General features: G+C 54.7%; 1 protein-coding gene across 2 annotated transcripts in view; it reads left to right on the forward strand.

Annotated features, from left to right (window-relative positions):
• Ece1 (endothelin converting enzyme 1) overlaps window positions 1-17573 on the forward strand; it is a 95870-nt gene that overhangs the window by 36679 nt on the left and 41618 nt on the right. The window contains exons 1-3 of one of the 2 annotated variants that reach the window (XM_077109972.1): window positions 7550-7649; window positions 7785-7871; window positions 16024-16165. In XM_077109972.1, coding sequence (XP_076966087.1) covers window positions 7596-7649; window positions 7785-7871; window positions 16024-16165 — 283 coding nt within the window. In that variant the 5' untranslated portion in view covers window positions 7550-7595. Of the gene's footprint in view, window positions 1-7549; window positions 7650-7784; window positions 7872-16023; window positions 16166-17573 lie in introns of those variants that run through there. The other variant, XM_077109973.1, reaches the window with a different exon arrangement.

The following is a 17573-nucleotide window of genomic DNA, read 5'->3' on the forward strand; positions in this document are numbered from 1 at the left end:
GTGCTGACCAGGAAGGACCTCCGAGGAGGGCAGAGCCAGGAGGCCTGGACAGAGGCACAGCGGACGGGTAGAGGCCCTCAGGTGGGTGAGGGGGTGGCCCATGGGGAGGGACAGGTGGTGCCATGAGGCAGGGGCCTTGGCACGAATGGCTGCCTCCCTGGGCACCAAGACAGCGCTGGGCAGGGTTCTCCATGCCCCCGGGGCCCCTGCACGTGAGTCAGCCCTGGGCCGGTGGCGAGTGCTCCCTGGCCCCGCGTGTGCGGGCACGTCTCTCCCACCCGCTCCAGAGCCAGCGCCAGCCCGGGGACTGCGGTCCAGACCAGGGCGACTGACTCACAGGCTGGGGGCTGGGGGGGCTGCTGTTGCTCAAAGGAAGGGGGAGCAGGCTGACCTCCCAGTGCCCCTATACCCTTGGCCTTCCCGTGTCTCCCTGGGGCACCTGTGCCACCCCGCCACCATTCCCTGCTAGGCCTCCAGCTCCTCCGACCCCTTGGTGGCACAAAGCAGTCTCCCTCCCCCACGCCCAGCAGCCACATCCCTCCCTTTGTCCCATAGCCCGACTGGGCGACCCATAGGCTCCACAGGAGATTGTCTGGAGAGCTGGCTCCAGGAAGGAGGCACAGGAGATGGGAGACCCCGAGGAAGCCAGGAAGGCCCCGTCTGCATCTTAGCGCTGCTCACTAGCCAGCGCTACCCTGGCTGGAGCCTCGGTCTCTGCGTCTGTGAAATGGGGCTCCCGGGACTGACTCCACAAGGTGACCCCAAGCCATAAGTAAGAGGAGAGCATAGGAGAGCTGTGCCGGTCAAGGACTGCTTTCTCTTCCAGGGAATGGCCAGTTATTTTGTTAAATAAACCTTTTAACTTTAGAGCAGTTTTAGATAGACTCATGGTGACGACAGTATGAAGAGGGCCCTGGCACCCCACTCACACTACGGTACTCTGTGTGTCTTTAGGCTCCCCAGGACCGTTTCTCAGACTCCTGGCTTCTGGTGCCCTTGCAGTTTTGAGGGTCCCAGCCAGGTGCTCTGGAGGATGTTCCTCAAGTGGGGCTCCTCTTGTGGCTCACAATCAGACTCGGGTGACGGGGTTTGGGGAGGGGGACTACAGAGGTAAAGCACCTGGTCATCACATCAAGGGCTCAGCGAACCTGCTGACGACTGTGTTCCGGCCCTGGCTGTGGGCAGCAGCCTCGGTCACCTGGGCAGTCAGTTATTTTTGCCCTGAGGACAGCAACAGGGTTAGGATAGAGCCAAATGTTGACGGAACCGGGGCCAAGGCTAGAAAGTGTACCTGAGAGCAGGAGCCAGTGGCCAGGGCAGGGTGGAGAAGATGGCGGGAAGCAGGCCTGAGGGGGGGTCACAGAGCCCCCAGAGGGAAAGCAGCATGGCTAAGGTCATGTGAGCCAGGGAACCTGGGGCTGGGCCCGGGTCTGTCTTTACTGCCTCTGGGCCAGGCCTTCCCACTGCCAAAGAAATGTCTCGAAGCTGCCTTTCCAGGACAGGGTGTTAGGGGAAGCACGTTCCTGATAAGGTTATTTTTAACTCACTTTATTCCACAGGATTCATGGTTGGTTACAACTAAACTACATTCAGTAAAATGATATGCTCTAGAAATAGACAATCAGGATCGTGGAAAGTGTAAACAAAGAAAAGCCAAACATAAAGGCCAGGAAAGTACCAATAAGTGAGTTTCAGATTTGGCTGTGAGGATCCTGGCAGCCAAGGAAAAAGGGATAGAGGCTGACTCCTATTACAAAAAGTAAAACCTGGGTGTGGTGGTGCCCATCTGTAATCCCAGTGGCTCAGGAGGCTGAGGCAGAACGATCTCGAGTTCAAAGCCAGCCTCAGCAAAAACTGAGGTGCTAAGCAACCCAGGAAGACCCTGTCTCTAAATAAAATACAAAATAGGGCTGGGGATGTGGCGCAGTGGCCAAGTGCCCCTGAATCAGTCTCCGGTACCCCCGCCCCAAAAAGTAATGGTGATGTCCAAGGGTGTCACCCTTCAGAGTGGCGGCCATTTTGTTACTGCCTTGCCTTTTACCCACAGTCATCCTATTTGACTCTTTCTTGAGTTTATTCAAGCAGTAAATTCTGTTTTTTCATGGTTGAAATCACAGATGCCTGTCCCCTAGTGAAAATCTGGGATATAAACCCACCAGCTGCCTGTGTAGCAGGCTGTCTGCTGGGTGCCCGGGATGCAGGTGGGAAGGTGAAGCGATGGCTGCCTGCCCCCTCGGGTTCTCGCCATCGCAGGTAGACACCCAGAGGCCTAAATATCCTGCGGGTGCTGTGCTGGGGCATGCTGGAGGGAAGGGCACAATTCCTTCTGACTGGGGAGGAAAGGAGGGCTTCCTGGAGGAGGAGGCGGCCGTCCAAGATGGCGAGGGGTAGTTAGAGTAGAGCAGGCAGAGTCCTGGTCGGGGAGAAAACAGCCCCAGGCCCCTTGCAGGTGGGGACCAGGTCCTACTCAGAGCTGGTAGCCAGGGCCTGGCAAGTATCAGGGACTAGCAAGCTTGTGTCGAATGAGACAAGATGGGGCAGGGGATGGGTGGGGGAGGCTGGGCCATTTGGGGAAACCCCTGAGTGCTGGTCCAAGGAGAGGGGGGTTTGTTCTTTACACAGTGCAGTCAACTGAAGCCCCTCAAACCTGATATTTTATAAAGTGATGATGGCACAGTAATAACAGCTAACACCTGGTGGGCACCTGCTGAGGGCCCCTCACTGTTTGGGTACTTTGTCTATATTCATTTTCAGAGCAGTCCTGTCGGGGAGGGACCGTTTGTCTTCTTTATATATTTATTTAAGTTCTGGGAATTTAACCAATGGGGTGCTTTACCCCTGAGCTACATCCCCAGGCCTTTCTATTTTTCATTTTTGAGACGATCTCGCTAAGTGGCTTGGGGCCTCGTTAAGTTGCTCAGATTGGCCTTGAATTTGCCATCTTCCTGCCTCTGCCTTCTGAGTCCCTGAGATTATAGGCCTGTACCACCGTGCCCATTTATTTGGCAGTACTAGGGACACTTACCACTGAGCTCTACTCCCAGCCCCTTTCATTTATTTTTGACAGGGTCTTGCTATCCTAGAGGGAGGTACTATCTTAATCTTCCCCCATTTTATAGATGGGGCCACTGAGCACAGAGAGACCACTGAGTCCCTTGCCCAGGGTCACTCAGCTTGGAACTGTAGACCTTTTACTCACTGTGCCTGCTGAATGTAAGCATTTAGCTCACAGGCAACATGCATGTGCCCTGGGTGCCATGTGACAGTTTAACAGGCCAGCCAATGACTGGCACCAGGAGCAGGAACTGATGGGCACTTGGCCACAGGACGGCATCTCTACGAGCTGAGCTCCAGAGTAGAATGTGCAGACAGCTTGAGGGTGTGGCCGTCAGCCCTTGGCCTCAGAGTTCCTCTCGTGGGGCTGCTGTTTGTTGCTTCCGACATGTTCCAGGATTCCTTGAAGATCCCCTGCCTTTGGCAAACCAACCGCAAGAGCCATGGGAGTGACTAACGCTGTCCAGACAAATGGGCCGTGCCCGGGTGGCACCAGGCCATGAGGCCTTTGTTGTCGAAACATGTGAGCATTTATATGTCTCGCTCTCGTCCACCCTGGGCCTTCCATCTCCACAGGGCAGGGCTTCCAGCCCTCACCTGGTTTCTGGCACTTTCCCCATCTAGTGGGGACATGGGGGACCGGGGCATTCTACAGGGAGCTGTGGTTCCACTGCTCATTCTCCGTCTCGGCCAAACCCTTCTCGTGAGCACCAGGCCCGGAGTCAGCCCAGATTCCTCCTCCGCAGCTGCAGGCACACCAAGGCAGAAACTCCCCACAAAGCCAAGGTTGTTCTCCTTTCCCTGCGCTCCTGGGGCCGGGTGTGGCATCTGCAACCGCAAATAAGGCAATTAGGGAGCACAGTACTGGCCATCCGCCAGCCCAGCACCCCGGTCTTCCTGGGGCACAGACTCTGTGAGGTCCCCACCCGGAGAAGCAGCCGCCCTCCTCAAAATGCATGCACCAGAGTCCGGGCCCCAGGCAGGCCTGGCCACTTTCTACTGTGTGCCTTGGGCTTTGGAGGCTGCTTAGTGAAGTCAGTACCAACAGGATTGGGAGACAAGCGCAAAAGATCCTGGTCCTTGCTCTCCAGCCTGGTGACAGGAGGGGACAAGTGCTGCCTCCTCCCTGATCCTCAGTCTTTAAGTGAAGCAGAGTGGAGCAGAGGAGGGATACTTTTTGTTTTATGGCACACAGTAGGTGTCCATGGCACATAGTAGGTGTTCACGGCACATGGTGGGGGTCAGGTCTGTGCAGCCCCTCTCCCCTGCCCTTCCTAAATCCCGCTGAGGCCAAGCCTAAGGGGATGTAGGGGCTCCACACAGTGGCTGACTAGCACATCCGGGGGTGGGGCTGCCATTGTTGGAATGTCACTCACCAATGAGGCCCCACGGTGCTCCCCACCCAGCGGAGCCCCGCTAAGCCTTCCCCACCTCGAGGGGGGGCCTGCAGCAGTATTTCAGGAAGGAGGCCGTCAACTTTTGTGTGCTGAAAGATAAACAGGCCTCCATCTCCGTGTTTTGGGGTGCACATAAGCTTCCTGTATCACCCAGTTACAGATGGCCTGGCGGGGTGGACTTCAGGGTGCCTGGCCTTGGCCCTGGAGCTGGAGGCTGCAGCCTCAGGCGAGGCCTGGAGGCAACAGACCCAGCTTCTGGACCTCCTGTCCAGAGTGGAAGACACCACTGTCCTGCGAGCTGTCCTGGGACACAGCAGGCAAGCAGGTGGGGGGTTAGTCAGGAGATCTTCCCAGAAAGGGAGGTCTCTGAAATGAGACAGAGGAGAGAGAGGAAGCCCTTGCTAAAGGACACTGGCAAGTTACACCCAGCCTCAGTTTCATTTTCCACCAAAGGGGCCAAGGGGACCTGCTTCTGAGAACAGGTAGGTGAGAGGGGGTGACAGTCCCTCACACCCAGGGGCTCCTGGGGAGATGTCGGGGATTTAGCTTCATTTTCAAGGGCCTCTCCCTTGGACACTTGACACTTTACTGGCAGCCAAGTTAGGGAGGCTGCCTGGGCCGGGCTGGCCTGACTCAGCCGTCCACCTGCCCACCTAAGAAATAGGCCAAGGATGGAAAAAGGAATCTTAGGTAGTTTGATCAAACTGGCGAGAGGGAACTAGATTGCTCCTCTGCGGGTCCCAAGGAAGTGGTGACAGTTTACAGAAACAAAAGCCAGGCGATAAATGTATGTAGATTTAGCAAGAGCACATGTCGTGGTGCTGATGGGAAGGGGGGTAGTTTTTATTTTTGGCATGAGGAAGTTTAGGAGCTGTTTCAACTCCTGTCTCTTGGTGTAACCTAGTGTTCTGGTGTAGAAGAATCCCAGCTATAACCCAAAGATAAATGAAGCAGCTCTGAAGTCCCTTCTCTCTTTGAGGGGGACAATGGGAATTTTTCTACCAAGGGGAAGTGAGACAGAAGTTTCAAGAATTTTAAGATTCTCCCCGCTCACCCAGACCTATGCCCCTGTTTTCATTGGACTTAGGCATTACAAAGACAGAAATCTTGAGGACATAAAGGCACCTTCCCCAATTCGCTCCATCATTCATTTTAACACTTGCCCCCCCCCGTTTGTTCTACCATTCATTTTAAGTAGGGTGCTGTTTGTTGAGCACCTACTATATGCCAGGGGCTGGAGATTCTCTGCTGACAGGCCAGACAAGGTCCCAGCCCTGCCTGATAGAGCTTGTGATTCTGGGAAGAGGCAAAGAGCGAGTCAATGAAAACATAAAAACAACAAAGTATTAACAGACTACAATAAATTCTCTAAAGGAAAGCAAACAGGCTTCTGTAATAGAGAAGGTGCAGAGCTCCTGCGGGTGGCTGGGATATTGCAGGAGGTGGCATTTCAGCTGAGCCCTGAAGCAGGCGCTGGCTGAGAGGAGAAAGATGAAAGAAGAAAGTTCCAGAGGAGACAGCAGCAGCTACAAAGATCTTGGGGGAAGGGGCAATTCGGGGAATCTGAAGAACGGAGTGAATGCCAGAAAAGATGGGCCTGAGTGGGCGAGGAGCAGCCTGAGATAAGGGACAGGAGTGGCCAGGGCTCTGGGGCCCTGGTAAATGTCATTCCAGGGGTGGCCGAGGGCTTTTAAGCAAGGGGTGGCAAGATGAGAACTTTGGTTCTGAAGACAGCTCTGGCTGCTGGGGAGACTGCAAGACAGCAGGTGTGGCAGCCAGGACACCCTGAGGAGCCACCGTCTGGCGGATCCTGAGAACTTGGTCGGTCATCTCCCTGCTCTGATCCCGCGCATTCGAACCTGTGTGTGATTGTGAGAATCCACTGGGAATGAGCAAAAATGCATTTTCCAAAACTGAAAAATATGGTTTAAAGTGGTGTGTCCTCTGGGATTCTGCTGGATCAGGCCTTTTTTTTGGATTCAGCGTGGCAGGGACAGTGCTGGGCCCCAGAGTCCCCACCTAAACACCCGACACCTAAGAGAGCCCACTCTTCCGTGGGCTGAGGAAGGCGAGGGAAGGGTGCTTGGAGGGGATACCCCTGTGGAGCTCTCTACTCCTGTGGGAGGGGGGACCCAAGGGTCACTTTCGTGGTTGGTTTGTTTAACAACTGAGAACATGAGTAACGTGAGTTTTGACCTGGTCCAAATCCATGATGTCTCTGTTCTGTTTTTGTGTGCTGGGGATGGAACTCGGGGCCTCTGCACACTTAGGAGAATGCTCCATTCCTGAGCTACATCCCCAGCACTCTCAAAGCTACAATTCTTCACGTACCCAGGAAGGGACACAACCTTTGAGGAAGAGTGTGGCAGGCACTGGATTACCCTTTAGCCAATCAAATGCATATGGCTTTTTTCATTCTATGTCAAGAAACTTCCCTGGAATTTTCTGAAATTCATTTATCCAGCTTTAAAATCCCTGAGCTAGCCAGGTGTGGTGGCTCACACCTGTAATCTCAGCGACTGGGGAGGCTGAGGCAGGAGGATCTCAAGTTAGAGCTAGCCTCAGCAATTTAGCCAGGCCTAAGCAACTTAGTGAGATTTGGTCTCAAAATGAAACAAAAAGGGCTGCGGATGTGACTCAAAGGTAAAGTGCCCCTGGGTATCAAAAACAGAAAAAGAAGGGGGAAAAAATCAACCCTTTTGAGATAGAGGAAAGAGGCAATCAGAGCTCAGACGGGAGACACCTGCCATTTTTATCTCCCCTCCCCTCCTCGCCCAGCCCCCTGCCTAGCCTTTCTAGCTTGATGGGGACACCCCCTGGACCCACCTAAGGGCCGAGAGTGGGGGGACCTCCTTCTTTACCGCCAGGCCTGATACCGACTGGCACTGGGGACCTCATTACTGAGGAGGGAACTCCGAGAGGCCCTTCCTGCCTGCTAGGGTCTTGAGTCGGGGTCCTCCCCGCGGGGGAGGCCGAGGTCCCCATCTCCTCCGGGCCTCCAGGCCTGCGGGGTTCCGCTCGGAGACCAGCGAGGGAACCCGAGCCGCGCCGCTCAGGCCCCGCCCGCGAAGGTGGCGCGTCGCCGGCGGGCCCTCCCCCCATCCCGCGGCGGAGGCGGCGGGGACGGGCACCTCGGGGCGCAGCATGCGGAGCGTGTGGCCGCCGCGCCCGGTGGCCGCCGTGCTGTCGGCGCTGGGGGTGAGCGCGGGCGGGCGGGCGGGCGGCCGGCGGCTCGAGTGTCCCGGCCGGGGCGGGGCGGGGCGCGGGCGCTTCCCCATTCGGGCGCGAGCCATGGAGGCGCTGAGGGAGTCCGTGCTGCATTTGGCCTTGCAGATGTCGACCTACAAGCGGGCCACGCTGGACGAGGAGGACCTGGTGGACTCGCTCTCCGAGGGCGACGCGTACCCCAACGGCCTGCAGGTAGGAGCCGGCCAGGCCCGGGCATGCGCGCTGGCGCCGCCCCGCCCCGCCCCGTCCCGTCCCGTCCGGTCCCGCAGGACCCCGGCCGCTCTCCGCGAGGAGGCTCCCCTGCTGGCCGCCGTGCCGCTGAGGCCGTTGACGCCGGTCGCTCCCCGCGCCTGGCCGGTCTGCCCCCGATCTCCCGGACACCTGCTTCCCGGTCACGCCCAGGTGGCAGAGTCGAGCACCCCCTCGACCCAGTTACCATGTCACAGAAGAGGCAGTCCCCGTGTTTGGTGGGACTTGTCCCGGGTCCCACAACCCACTGCTGGCGGGATCAAAACTGCTCCAGCTTTAGCATGAAAGTCCCTACATTCCACGCGTGGCCCTGGGCAACCCACCCTATCTGGGGACATTACCCTTTCTTCCTGCCCCTCCCTGCCCCAGTACCTGAATTTCCTGGGGGAAGGGAGGGGAAGGATGTGGTCTTCTGTCCCCCTCTCCCTGCCCCTTTTCAACCTACTGGGGCAGCTGGATTCCTCCCTCCAGGGTCTGCCCTGTGGGAATCTGACACGGGACTGGCCAGCTCCTGCCTGGCAGCAGAGCGGTGAGCCAGGCCGCCTTTTGCTGTCCTTGCCCTGCACACCTGCCCCGGGACAGTTCTTGCCAGGCGGTCAGCCCTGGTGGGGTTTGCACCTGGGCAGGTAGGTGGGAACGAATTAGAAATGAAGGAACACCCAGGGTGGCCCTGTGATCTGGATCTTGAGAAACCAGCCCAGAGAGAGGAGGAGTGGGACCCCCTCAGCCCAGGAGGACTTCTGGCAGATAGACCAAGAGAGGTGTCCAGGAGAGTCTTGGGGCTGCTTGGGGAACTGAAATCCAGTCAGAACTCCTCCCAAGGGTGAACTTAGGAAGAGTGGGGACAGCACAGCTCTGGACAGACTCACCCCTGAGAAGCTGGAATTCAGACAGCAGTAAAGGGGAGTAGCATTGCTTGAGTTCCTTCTCCAGTCAGTTCTGTTTTGATTTTTTTAGTGCTGGGGATTGAACCAAGGTCCTGGGTGCGTGCTAGCCAAGTGCCGTACCCCTGAGCGATACCCCAAGTCCTCCAGACTAGTTAAGTAGGCCCAGGGATATCCAAACTCATATTCCAAGTGCTATACACACTAAGACTTAGTACTCCTACCTGTGTGGTCCCACTTAACCTTCAGGACCACCACTAGGAGCTGCAGAGTGACTTCTCCCAACTCACAGATAGGGAAACTGAGGCCCTGCGAGGAGAAAACCCATCTTAGCTTGGTCACAGACCTAGAAGTCTGGGAGAGACAACCCAATCTGTCTAAATCTGCTTCCCTGTGAACCCTTCAGAGGCTAAATCCAGCCGGAAGTTATTTTTCTGTAGCAGGCATTTTTCCCTTCACAAATCAAAACAGAATCTAATCAGCAATCTTTTTTTCCATCTCATCTTCCCCAGAAGGTTCTAAATATATCAGCACAAAAGCATCAGAATTCACAACAAAATCACATGCTGTGCCGTTGTTCTGACAGCAGCCCACTTGGGTTTACAGCCTTTTTCAGATCAGCAGTACATTCATCCAGGTGCACCCCCTGGCAGAGTGCAGGGAGCCCACTCTGAAGCCAGGGACCCACTGGTGGGCGTGGGTGAGGTGCCGCGTCTCCATCAGTCCTCATTCCCTCATCTGTGAGATGGGATCAGAGAAAGTGCTTGGAATGCACACTCCAGCGTCTGCCAGGAGCGCTGTTGTTTTTATGACCTATGAAGTAAGGGCCAGCGTGGCCATGGTACAGATAGATGTCAAAGCTGAGCCCTAGGGACAAGTTGGGGACATCCTGTGGCCATATCGCTGTCATGTGAATTGGAGGTCAGTTGGTATCCCTATGTCACACTGCCCAGCTGGGTATATTTTCCACTTGCCATGCAAGGAAAGGCAAAAGGGTTAGCCCAGGCTGGGACATTTCTGTGGGTACCTCATTTGGCTTGCTTGGTGCCCAGGGCAAAAGTGAATTCTCCAGTGCCTGCGTTTCTGAGTTAAGACCTGTCTACCTCAACTTACAAGGCAGAGTTGGGTTTCTGCTGTTCTTTTTTTTTTTTTTTTTTGTAGTATTAGGGATTGAACTCAGGGGCACTCGACCACTGAGCAACACCCCTGCCTCCCCTCTTTATTTTTTTAAGACAGGGTCTTGCTAAGTTGCTGAGGCTAGCCTTGAATTTTCTATCCTTCTGCCTCAGCCTCCCAAGTCATTGTGCACCAAATGCTCAGCTCAAGGCACACTTTTTTATTATTTTATTATTATCGATTCAAGGTTTTTAATCCTTTGAAAGTCTTTTTCCTATAAAATCTTTACATGCTCATTTGTGGTTAAAAGAAAGAGAGAGGGAAATATAAAAAAGGATTTAAAAAGAAACAGTGATCCCACTGCTCAGAGATAATGGGTTCTAGTTTTTTCTATGCATACATGTGTGTGTTTGGTGCTAGAGATTGAACCTAGGACTTTGTGCATGATGCTGGCTATGTGCTCTTCCATTAGCTACTTCCTTGGTCCCTTTTGTGTATATGTGTGTGTGTGTGTGTGTGTGTGTGTGTGTGTGTGTGTATGTGTGTGTGTTCAAAGATAATTGAGCTCACTTTAAATGTACAATGTTATATGTCCTGAATTTTGCATTCAATGCGACTTCATAAGCATTTTCCATGTTAAAATCTTCTAAAACATGCCACCACTAAAAATCTATAGAGGGGCTGGGGTTTGGCTCAGCAGTAGAGCGATTGCCTAGCACATGTGAGGCACTGGGTTTAATCCCCAGCACCACATAAAAATAAATAAATAAAATAAAGATATTGTGTCCATCTACAACTAAAATATTTTTTTTAAATTGTAGCTTTTGTGCATATTATTTATTCAATCTAGTATAGATGAACAATTAGGGTAATTGTCATCATACTACAGGTGACCATCTTTAGCCTTTCAGGTTATTCCATGGTCTGGATGCTTGAAACATAACTGCTCCCTCCATGTTAGCCTTTTAAAGATGGACTGTGAACCCCCAAATCTTCCTCTTTTAATTGGCAACTATAAAAATAAGCTGTTTGACAGCCATGGTGGTGTACATCTATCATCCTAGCTGCTTAGGAAGCTGAGGCAGGAGGATGGCAAGTTCAAGGCCAGCCTTAGCAACTTAACGAGACCCTGTCTCAAAATAAAAAATAAAAAGGGCTGCGGGTGTAGCTCAGTGGAGAGTGCTCCTGAGTTAAATCCTCAGTACCAAAAAAAAAAAAAAAAAAAAGAAGCAGCAGCAGCAGCAGCAATTAGCTCTAATTCCAAAGTGATTAACACCAATAGCTAATAAATGAAAATATAAATTTTCATCTCTCAGCTACACTTGCCACTTTTATTAGTGGATGTGTTAACAAAGTGCTGAATTTAGCTGGAGGAAAGTTCTACCTATACCTTATTTGAAAGCAGTTTTCCTTTATCTTATTATATTAGGCGAATTACTTACAATCCTCTCAAATGAGTTGTTTGAGGGCTAAGCCTGTTTTTATTTATTTATTTTTTCGGTCTTTTCTTTCTTGGTGCTAGGGATCAAAGCCAGGGATTTGTGCACGCGAGGCAAGCGCTTTCCCGCTGAGCTACATCTCAGCCTCTAAGCCACCTCGTCCTAACCTGGAGCCCTCGCGCTGTCCCTCGTGGCCTTAGACCTGAAAGCAGCTCACTCACACAGCTTTATGAAATGGGCTAATAATATTGCAACTCACCTCTGGGAGCTGCTGCAAATATTCAAATGAGGCCACAGAGGTGAAAGTGGTCTCAGTGCTCAGAGCACAGACCTGGCTGCCAGCAGAATTCTGCGAGAAACTCACCATCCGGAACATCTCAGCCCTTATGTACCAGCTTTCCCTGCCTGGGCCTCGGCCTGCTAAAGCCAGAGCCTGGTCGCCCCACACTTGTACACTTCAGGGGCTTGAAGGGAAGTAGCCTTGGTTGCCCCTGCAGCCAACCTGGGAAGCCTCCAGCCACAACTGTCTCCCCAAACCTGTGACATTCATCCAGTGAGTTCTCAAAATCTTTTATTTTTATTTTTTAGGAATACTGAGATATTTAAGTTCACAGGGCAGTGATTTGGAGGGTGATTCTGGAGGCAGACCCATTCAGGACTTAAAAAAGCCTTCTGTGCTTACCAGGGGACCTTTCAACTCTCTGCCAGTTACAGGATTAGACTCTTGGCCTGAAGGTTCTAGAATCTGAGACAGTCCCGTGTGGGGCTTCATCCCAGCTTCCTCACTTTAGAGAGGGGCACTGATGAGGCCCAGAGGCTGCCCAGGCGCATTTGATGGAGGCTCGGCCGGCCTCTGACTTCTTTCTTCCCTGTGCCACGGAGATCTGGGTGTTCATTCTGGAAATCAAAGACAGCTGGGAAGTGTTTCTCTAAATACCGGACCCGCAAGGTGTCCCCTCCCCTATGATGGGAAAATTTTAAGCTATTACTCAAAGAAGATCAGGCTTGGGGACCGGATGGTAGGGAGGGCTCAGGCAGATGGCGGGGGACAAGGCACCATAGGTTTGCTCTGGGCTGACCCCAGTGGCCTCAGCAGGAAGTCCACCTCATGGAAACTGTAATGAAAGAAACTTCCCCAAACTGACACCCTTGTGGAGGCAGGGCCCCCCGCTAGGTCACGGTCTGCCTGTTCTGAAAGGCTGACTCCAGGGCAGCCTGGTCCGCTGCCAGCCCTCGGAGCAGCTGGGCTTCTGGACGCAGGGGGTGGGCTCCCCACCAGACCTTTGAAAATGGCTTCCTGTCTGCTGCTCCATGCGGCCTGGTCACTGGGGGACCTGGCTCTGGCTGGGAAGAACCTTGCTCCCCGACTCTGAGAGCCAGGCTCCCCGCCCCTGCTGCTACTGGCCAGGCTCCTGGGCCCCAGGCGGTCCCCGTCCTCACCTGCAGAACTCGTTCTTGCTGGAAGCCTAGGTGAGCCACGCACTTGGTTCTGTAACCGAATATTTATCCCCGATTAGGGCTTTGTTTTTTTGGCTGTGGAAACCCTGGGAACTCCTGGGCCCTGCAGCTCAGTTCTCTCCACCCCCCCACCCCCAGGCTTTTCTGGATCCAGTGCTTCCTCCTTGGTCTCCTCCACTGCTCTCTGGGGGGGGAGACGCCCCTTTCTCTACTGCTTTCCTTCTCTCTGTGCCTCACATGATGATGCTAGGAAATAAGGCCGGCCAGCGGGGAGCTCCCACCCGGCTCGCAGCTCCATCTTCCAGCCTTTGGCTCTGGACTTTGGCCAATGGCCACTTCCCAGTGATGTTCCCCAAGATGGATTGGGCTGCTTGCCACTAATCCTCTGCCCTCTAACTGGCCACAGCCCAGTCTCCCATGATTGACAGGCCCTCGTTTCTAAAAGGAAAGCGAGAAATCGCTCACCTCTCCCCTTGCTGTGACATCATCCCCTGGGATGGTCCCCAGGGTCCTATGCAGGGGGCAGGGCAGATGCAGTGGGGGCTCAAAGAAAAGGGACTTGGCTGAGCAGGTGGCCGGAGGGAGCAGAGTGGTACCTGGCCCAGCCTCTGCCCTGTCCGTTGCACCAGGAATTGGCCAGTGCTGCCAGGTGACTTTCCCTGCCCCGAGGAGCTGCCTCTGGATCTGCTCTGCCCTTCGAGGTGAGGCCTGAGCAGAAACCAGGAGGCCTTGGCCCGGCAGCACAAGTCGAGCCAGAAACATGCCACGGGTTAAGAATCTCTTTTCAAATTCTGTTTGTGGATCTTGCCTGGAACTATGAGTTTTTAATTCAATTCTGGCCTAATTCTAATTTAATTTCCAGCGGACACCATCTGTTTAGATTCAACACTTTGCTTGACATCGAACAATGACGTCCAGCTTGACTCGGCTCCTCTGGCAGGTGGCACGGCCGCCTTAGGACGGGGCGCCAGTCCTGGAGAGATGGGGCGCCTCATTGTCCTCTCTCCTTATTCTTCCCCTCCGCCCCCCTTCTGTGCTTCTTCTGGAGCTAACACTAGTGTGTATGTGTATATGTGTGAGCACCGTTGACTTTCACCTTAATACAAGGCTTTTTTTTTTTTTTTGGTACTGGGTATCAAAACCAGGGTTGCTTTGTCACTGAGCTACCTTCCAGTCTTTTTAAATTTTATTTGAAACAGAGTCTTGCTAAGTTGCCCAGGCTGGCCTTGAACTTCCTGTCCTCCTTCCTCAACCTCCCACTTGCTGGGATTAAAGGTGTGTGCCACGGTGCCCAGCTTAATATAAAGTTTAACGAATCAAAGTAACATGGTCAGAAATCTTTGCTCGCCCCACCCCATTTTTTTTTCTTTCTTTTATTTTTCTGCAGTGCTGGGGATAGAACCGAGGGCCTTACACACGCTGGGCAAGTGCTCCACCACCGAGCCACATCCCCGGCCCTTTTTGTTTTTGTTTTGAGACAGGATCTCACTAAATTGCTGAGACTGGCCTTGAACTTGCGATCCTCCTGCCTCAGCCACCCCCATCGCTGGGATTACAGGCTGCGCCACCGCACCCAGCCTGCGTCTCCCCGTTTTAAAAAAGCATTTTGCGGGGTCCCAGCAGGCAGCGGCTCCCTCCCTCTGCCGACCCACCACCTCCCGGATGTCCATGAAAGTGTCACCGGTTCTCAAGTTCCTTTCTCTGTTTTAGGACACAATTTTTCTTCCACAGAAAGTTCTCGTGATCCCCTCTCTCTGGTGCAGCAGCTCCCAGCCCTCTCCATCCTCTCTGAGGATGGCCACAGTGCCCTTCCCTCAGGGGCCCACGTCAGATCCCTAAGTGGTGGCATGGGACATTGTCAGGGCCCTCTCCTGGCTCTAGAGAGCCCCTCCTTGTGCCACTTGGAGTCTGGGTCTCCTTGAACCCCCCAACAGGCTGCCATGGCCTCCTTAATGTCTCCCTATCCCCCTTCCCCTCCTTGCCAGGCCTCACTCCTCTCTCCCAGCCTTTCCCAAAGGGCAAATGTAATGCCGTCTCTCCAGGCCCCAGGAGGCAGTCCGCCTTCTTTAGCTTACAGCGCTCTGTGGGATCCAGGCCTCGCACCCCTCACCAACTCCTACTTACTCTTCAAGACCCAGCCCAGACATCACCCCCTCCAGGAAGCCTTCCCAGACTGAAACCCTGCCCACCCCAAACTTTTCTTGGTCTGCCTGCCTGCTGCGCAAGAGCAGTGGAAAGCAAAACAGTCCACCTTCCCATCAGCGTTTCTAGTGTGGCCTGAGTTGGCGCCCAGCTGTTTGTACAGGGAGGTCATGACACTGCGCCGACCCCCACCCTCAGGAGACCCTTCCTGTCCTGTGGCCCTGGCTGTTGCAGGAAGTACCTCTAAGAACAGTGGGGAACCCAGGGCAGGCTTTGGGTGTGCGTGGCCTGGGCTGAGAGCTGTCGTCTGCTCTGTCCCTGGAGCTGGAGGGCCCGCCACGCCCTCTGCTTCCCCCCATTGTGCCTCCTTTCCTGTTGAGCCGGGAGGCAGGGCACATTTTCCCTCCCTTTGAGGACCTGCCTGCACGGAGCTGTTTCTCCCTGTGTTTTCCGCAGCATCTCCCGAGACCCCCCCCCCTCTGGCCCTCCCTCTAGAGGGCTCTGGAGTCTGCAGACTCCGCCCCTTGAGCTGCGTGCTGGGAGGTGGGGTCGCACCTGCTCCCCCTCCGCTCCCTCAAATGTAAAAAGAGGACTAGTCAGGTTGCTCTTGTGGGGCTGGGAGGGCTCTCTGAGCTAAGGGCGTCCCTGCTCTGGGAAGCCTGGGCCATGGTCAGCCTTGTCCCCAGCTCTGTGGACGTGGGGGCTCTGAGGAGAGCCCAGCTGGACGCCCGCAAGTCCAAACATCCTGTTCTTTCTTGAACTCCCTCCTGGAGCCACAGGTTTTTTTCATCTACTCCTATCGGGTGACAGAACACACAAGCCTGGCTGGCTTGAGCTGCCGGCTCTCTGATGGGTGGAAGCAAGTCCAAGCTACTGAGCAGGGTGGCGGCTCCTTTCCTGGATTAGGGCTGACTGTGGGAACTGGACCACCCCTGAGTTAGGAGGGCAGCCCTGATGCCTCCCCAGGGCCCGGGCCTGCCGTGGAGCCCCTTCCTCCTGGGCAGGGGGCACCCCACGCACCTGTCCTCCCCACCCCTCCTGCCTCCTCCCCTGCAGGTGAACTTCCGCAGCCCCCGGAGTGGCCAGAGGTGCTGGGCAGCTCGGACCCAGGTGGAGAAGCGGCTGGTGGTGCTGGTGGTACTTCTGGTGGCAGGACTGGTGGCCTGCCTGGCAGCTCTGGGCATCCAGCTCCAGACAAGTAGGTGCCTCTGTGTCTCGTGGTGGGCTCGACTCCCTCCTGCCCTCCGCCCTGTCGAGCTGTGCGAGGGCAGCTTCCTGCTCAAGCTGGACTGGCTTCCAAGGCTGAGCAGGGGCTGGGCCTGGTGGGCTCAGGGAGCTGAGGATAGACCGAGCCCAGGGAGGTGGGCGGCATGGATGGTATGAAAGTCTTGGAACCAGAAGGACCGGCACGTTCTCAACTGTGTGACCTGGACAGGCCACGTCACTTCCCAGAGCCTTCGTCTTCTCTACTTTAAATGGGTAAGCAGTGCCCGATTTGGAGATGGCTCTGAGGATGTACCTGGTGCCTGAGAGGACTTCCTCAGCTCAGTTCTGGGCACTGCTGTTGTTAGGACGTGGGACGGTTAGACAGGCTGCCACTGCCTGCTGTCCTCAGTCCCAACAGACTAGCAACAAAGGCTTCTGTTTACCAAACACTGTCATTTAAGGCGGTCCCCTCCTGTCCTCCTCAGAGCACCCCTGCAAGGCGTGGTTGCTTTGGGTCCTTTTCCATATGAGGAAATGGGCATAGACCAAGTAACTTGGCCAAGCTTACGCAGCCAGTGGGGGTCGAGTGGCAGGTTGAGTGGAGAAGTTTGCACAGGCTGCGGGCTCCTTGAGGGCTCTGAGGCCCAGGCCCTGCCCACCTGCTTTGTAATCAGGATGCACTCCGGAGCACACCAGGACCCCAGAGGAGCTCAGCTCTGTGACCCAAGGCCTTCGCACCGCTCTGTAAGTGGGTGTGTCTGTTCCATCCCACATGGTGATGCCATGGGGCCTCTCAGGTCCTGCGGTCAGGGGTCCGAGGCTGGATCTCATGTCCAGCTGCGTAGATCCAGTCAGTGCCTCATTGCTCAGCCCTTATGCAACCCAACAGGGTAGATTCAGGTTACAACCAAAGCCAGGGGCCCACTCTCCTGTACCCCCACATCCTGCTTTCTGCTGGTCCACCTGGTGAGCAGCCCCAGGGGTTCCATCCACCAACTTGGTCACTCACTCCACCAGAGAGCTCATGGCTGTGTTGAGCCTTTGCCACTGTGAAGTTGCTGACCTGTGAGGGTAGCCATGTTGGGCTGGGGTGGGGAGGGCCCTTGGGGGCCTGAGGAGAGGGCAGAGACTTCATCTGAGTCACCCCTGCATCCCTCTTGTATGGGACCCATATCATTCATTCATTCCATAAACGTGACGGGTGCTTAATCTGTGTACAGGCACTGAGCTAAGGATCTGTGTAATACTTAAGAAATAATCACTTGATTATTTAACTATTTAATGGTTTATGGGCTTTTTACCAAATGTGCCTGGCCCAGCAGGTGCTTAATGCCTATTTGATTCATTAATTACTAATCTCCAGACTTTTAACCATATGTGCCTGGCATCGTGCCTGCATA

Source organism: Callospermophilus lateralis, chromosome 7, assembly GCF_048772815.1.
Source record: "Callospermophilus lateralis isolate mCalLat2 chromosome 7, mCalLat2.hap1, whole genome shotgun sequence".
Taxonomy (NCBI): Eukaryota; Metazoa; Chordata; class Mammalia; order Rodentia; family Sciuridae; genus Callospermophilus; species Callospermophilus lateralis.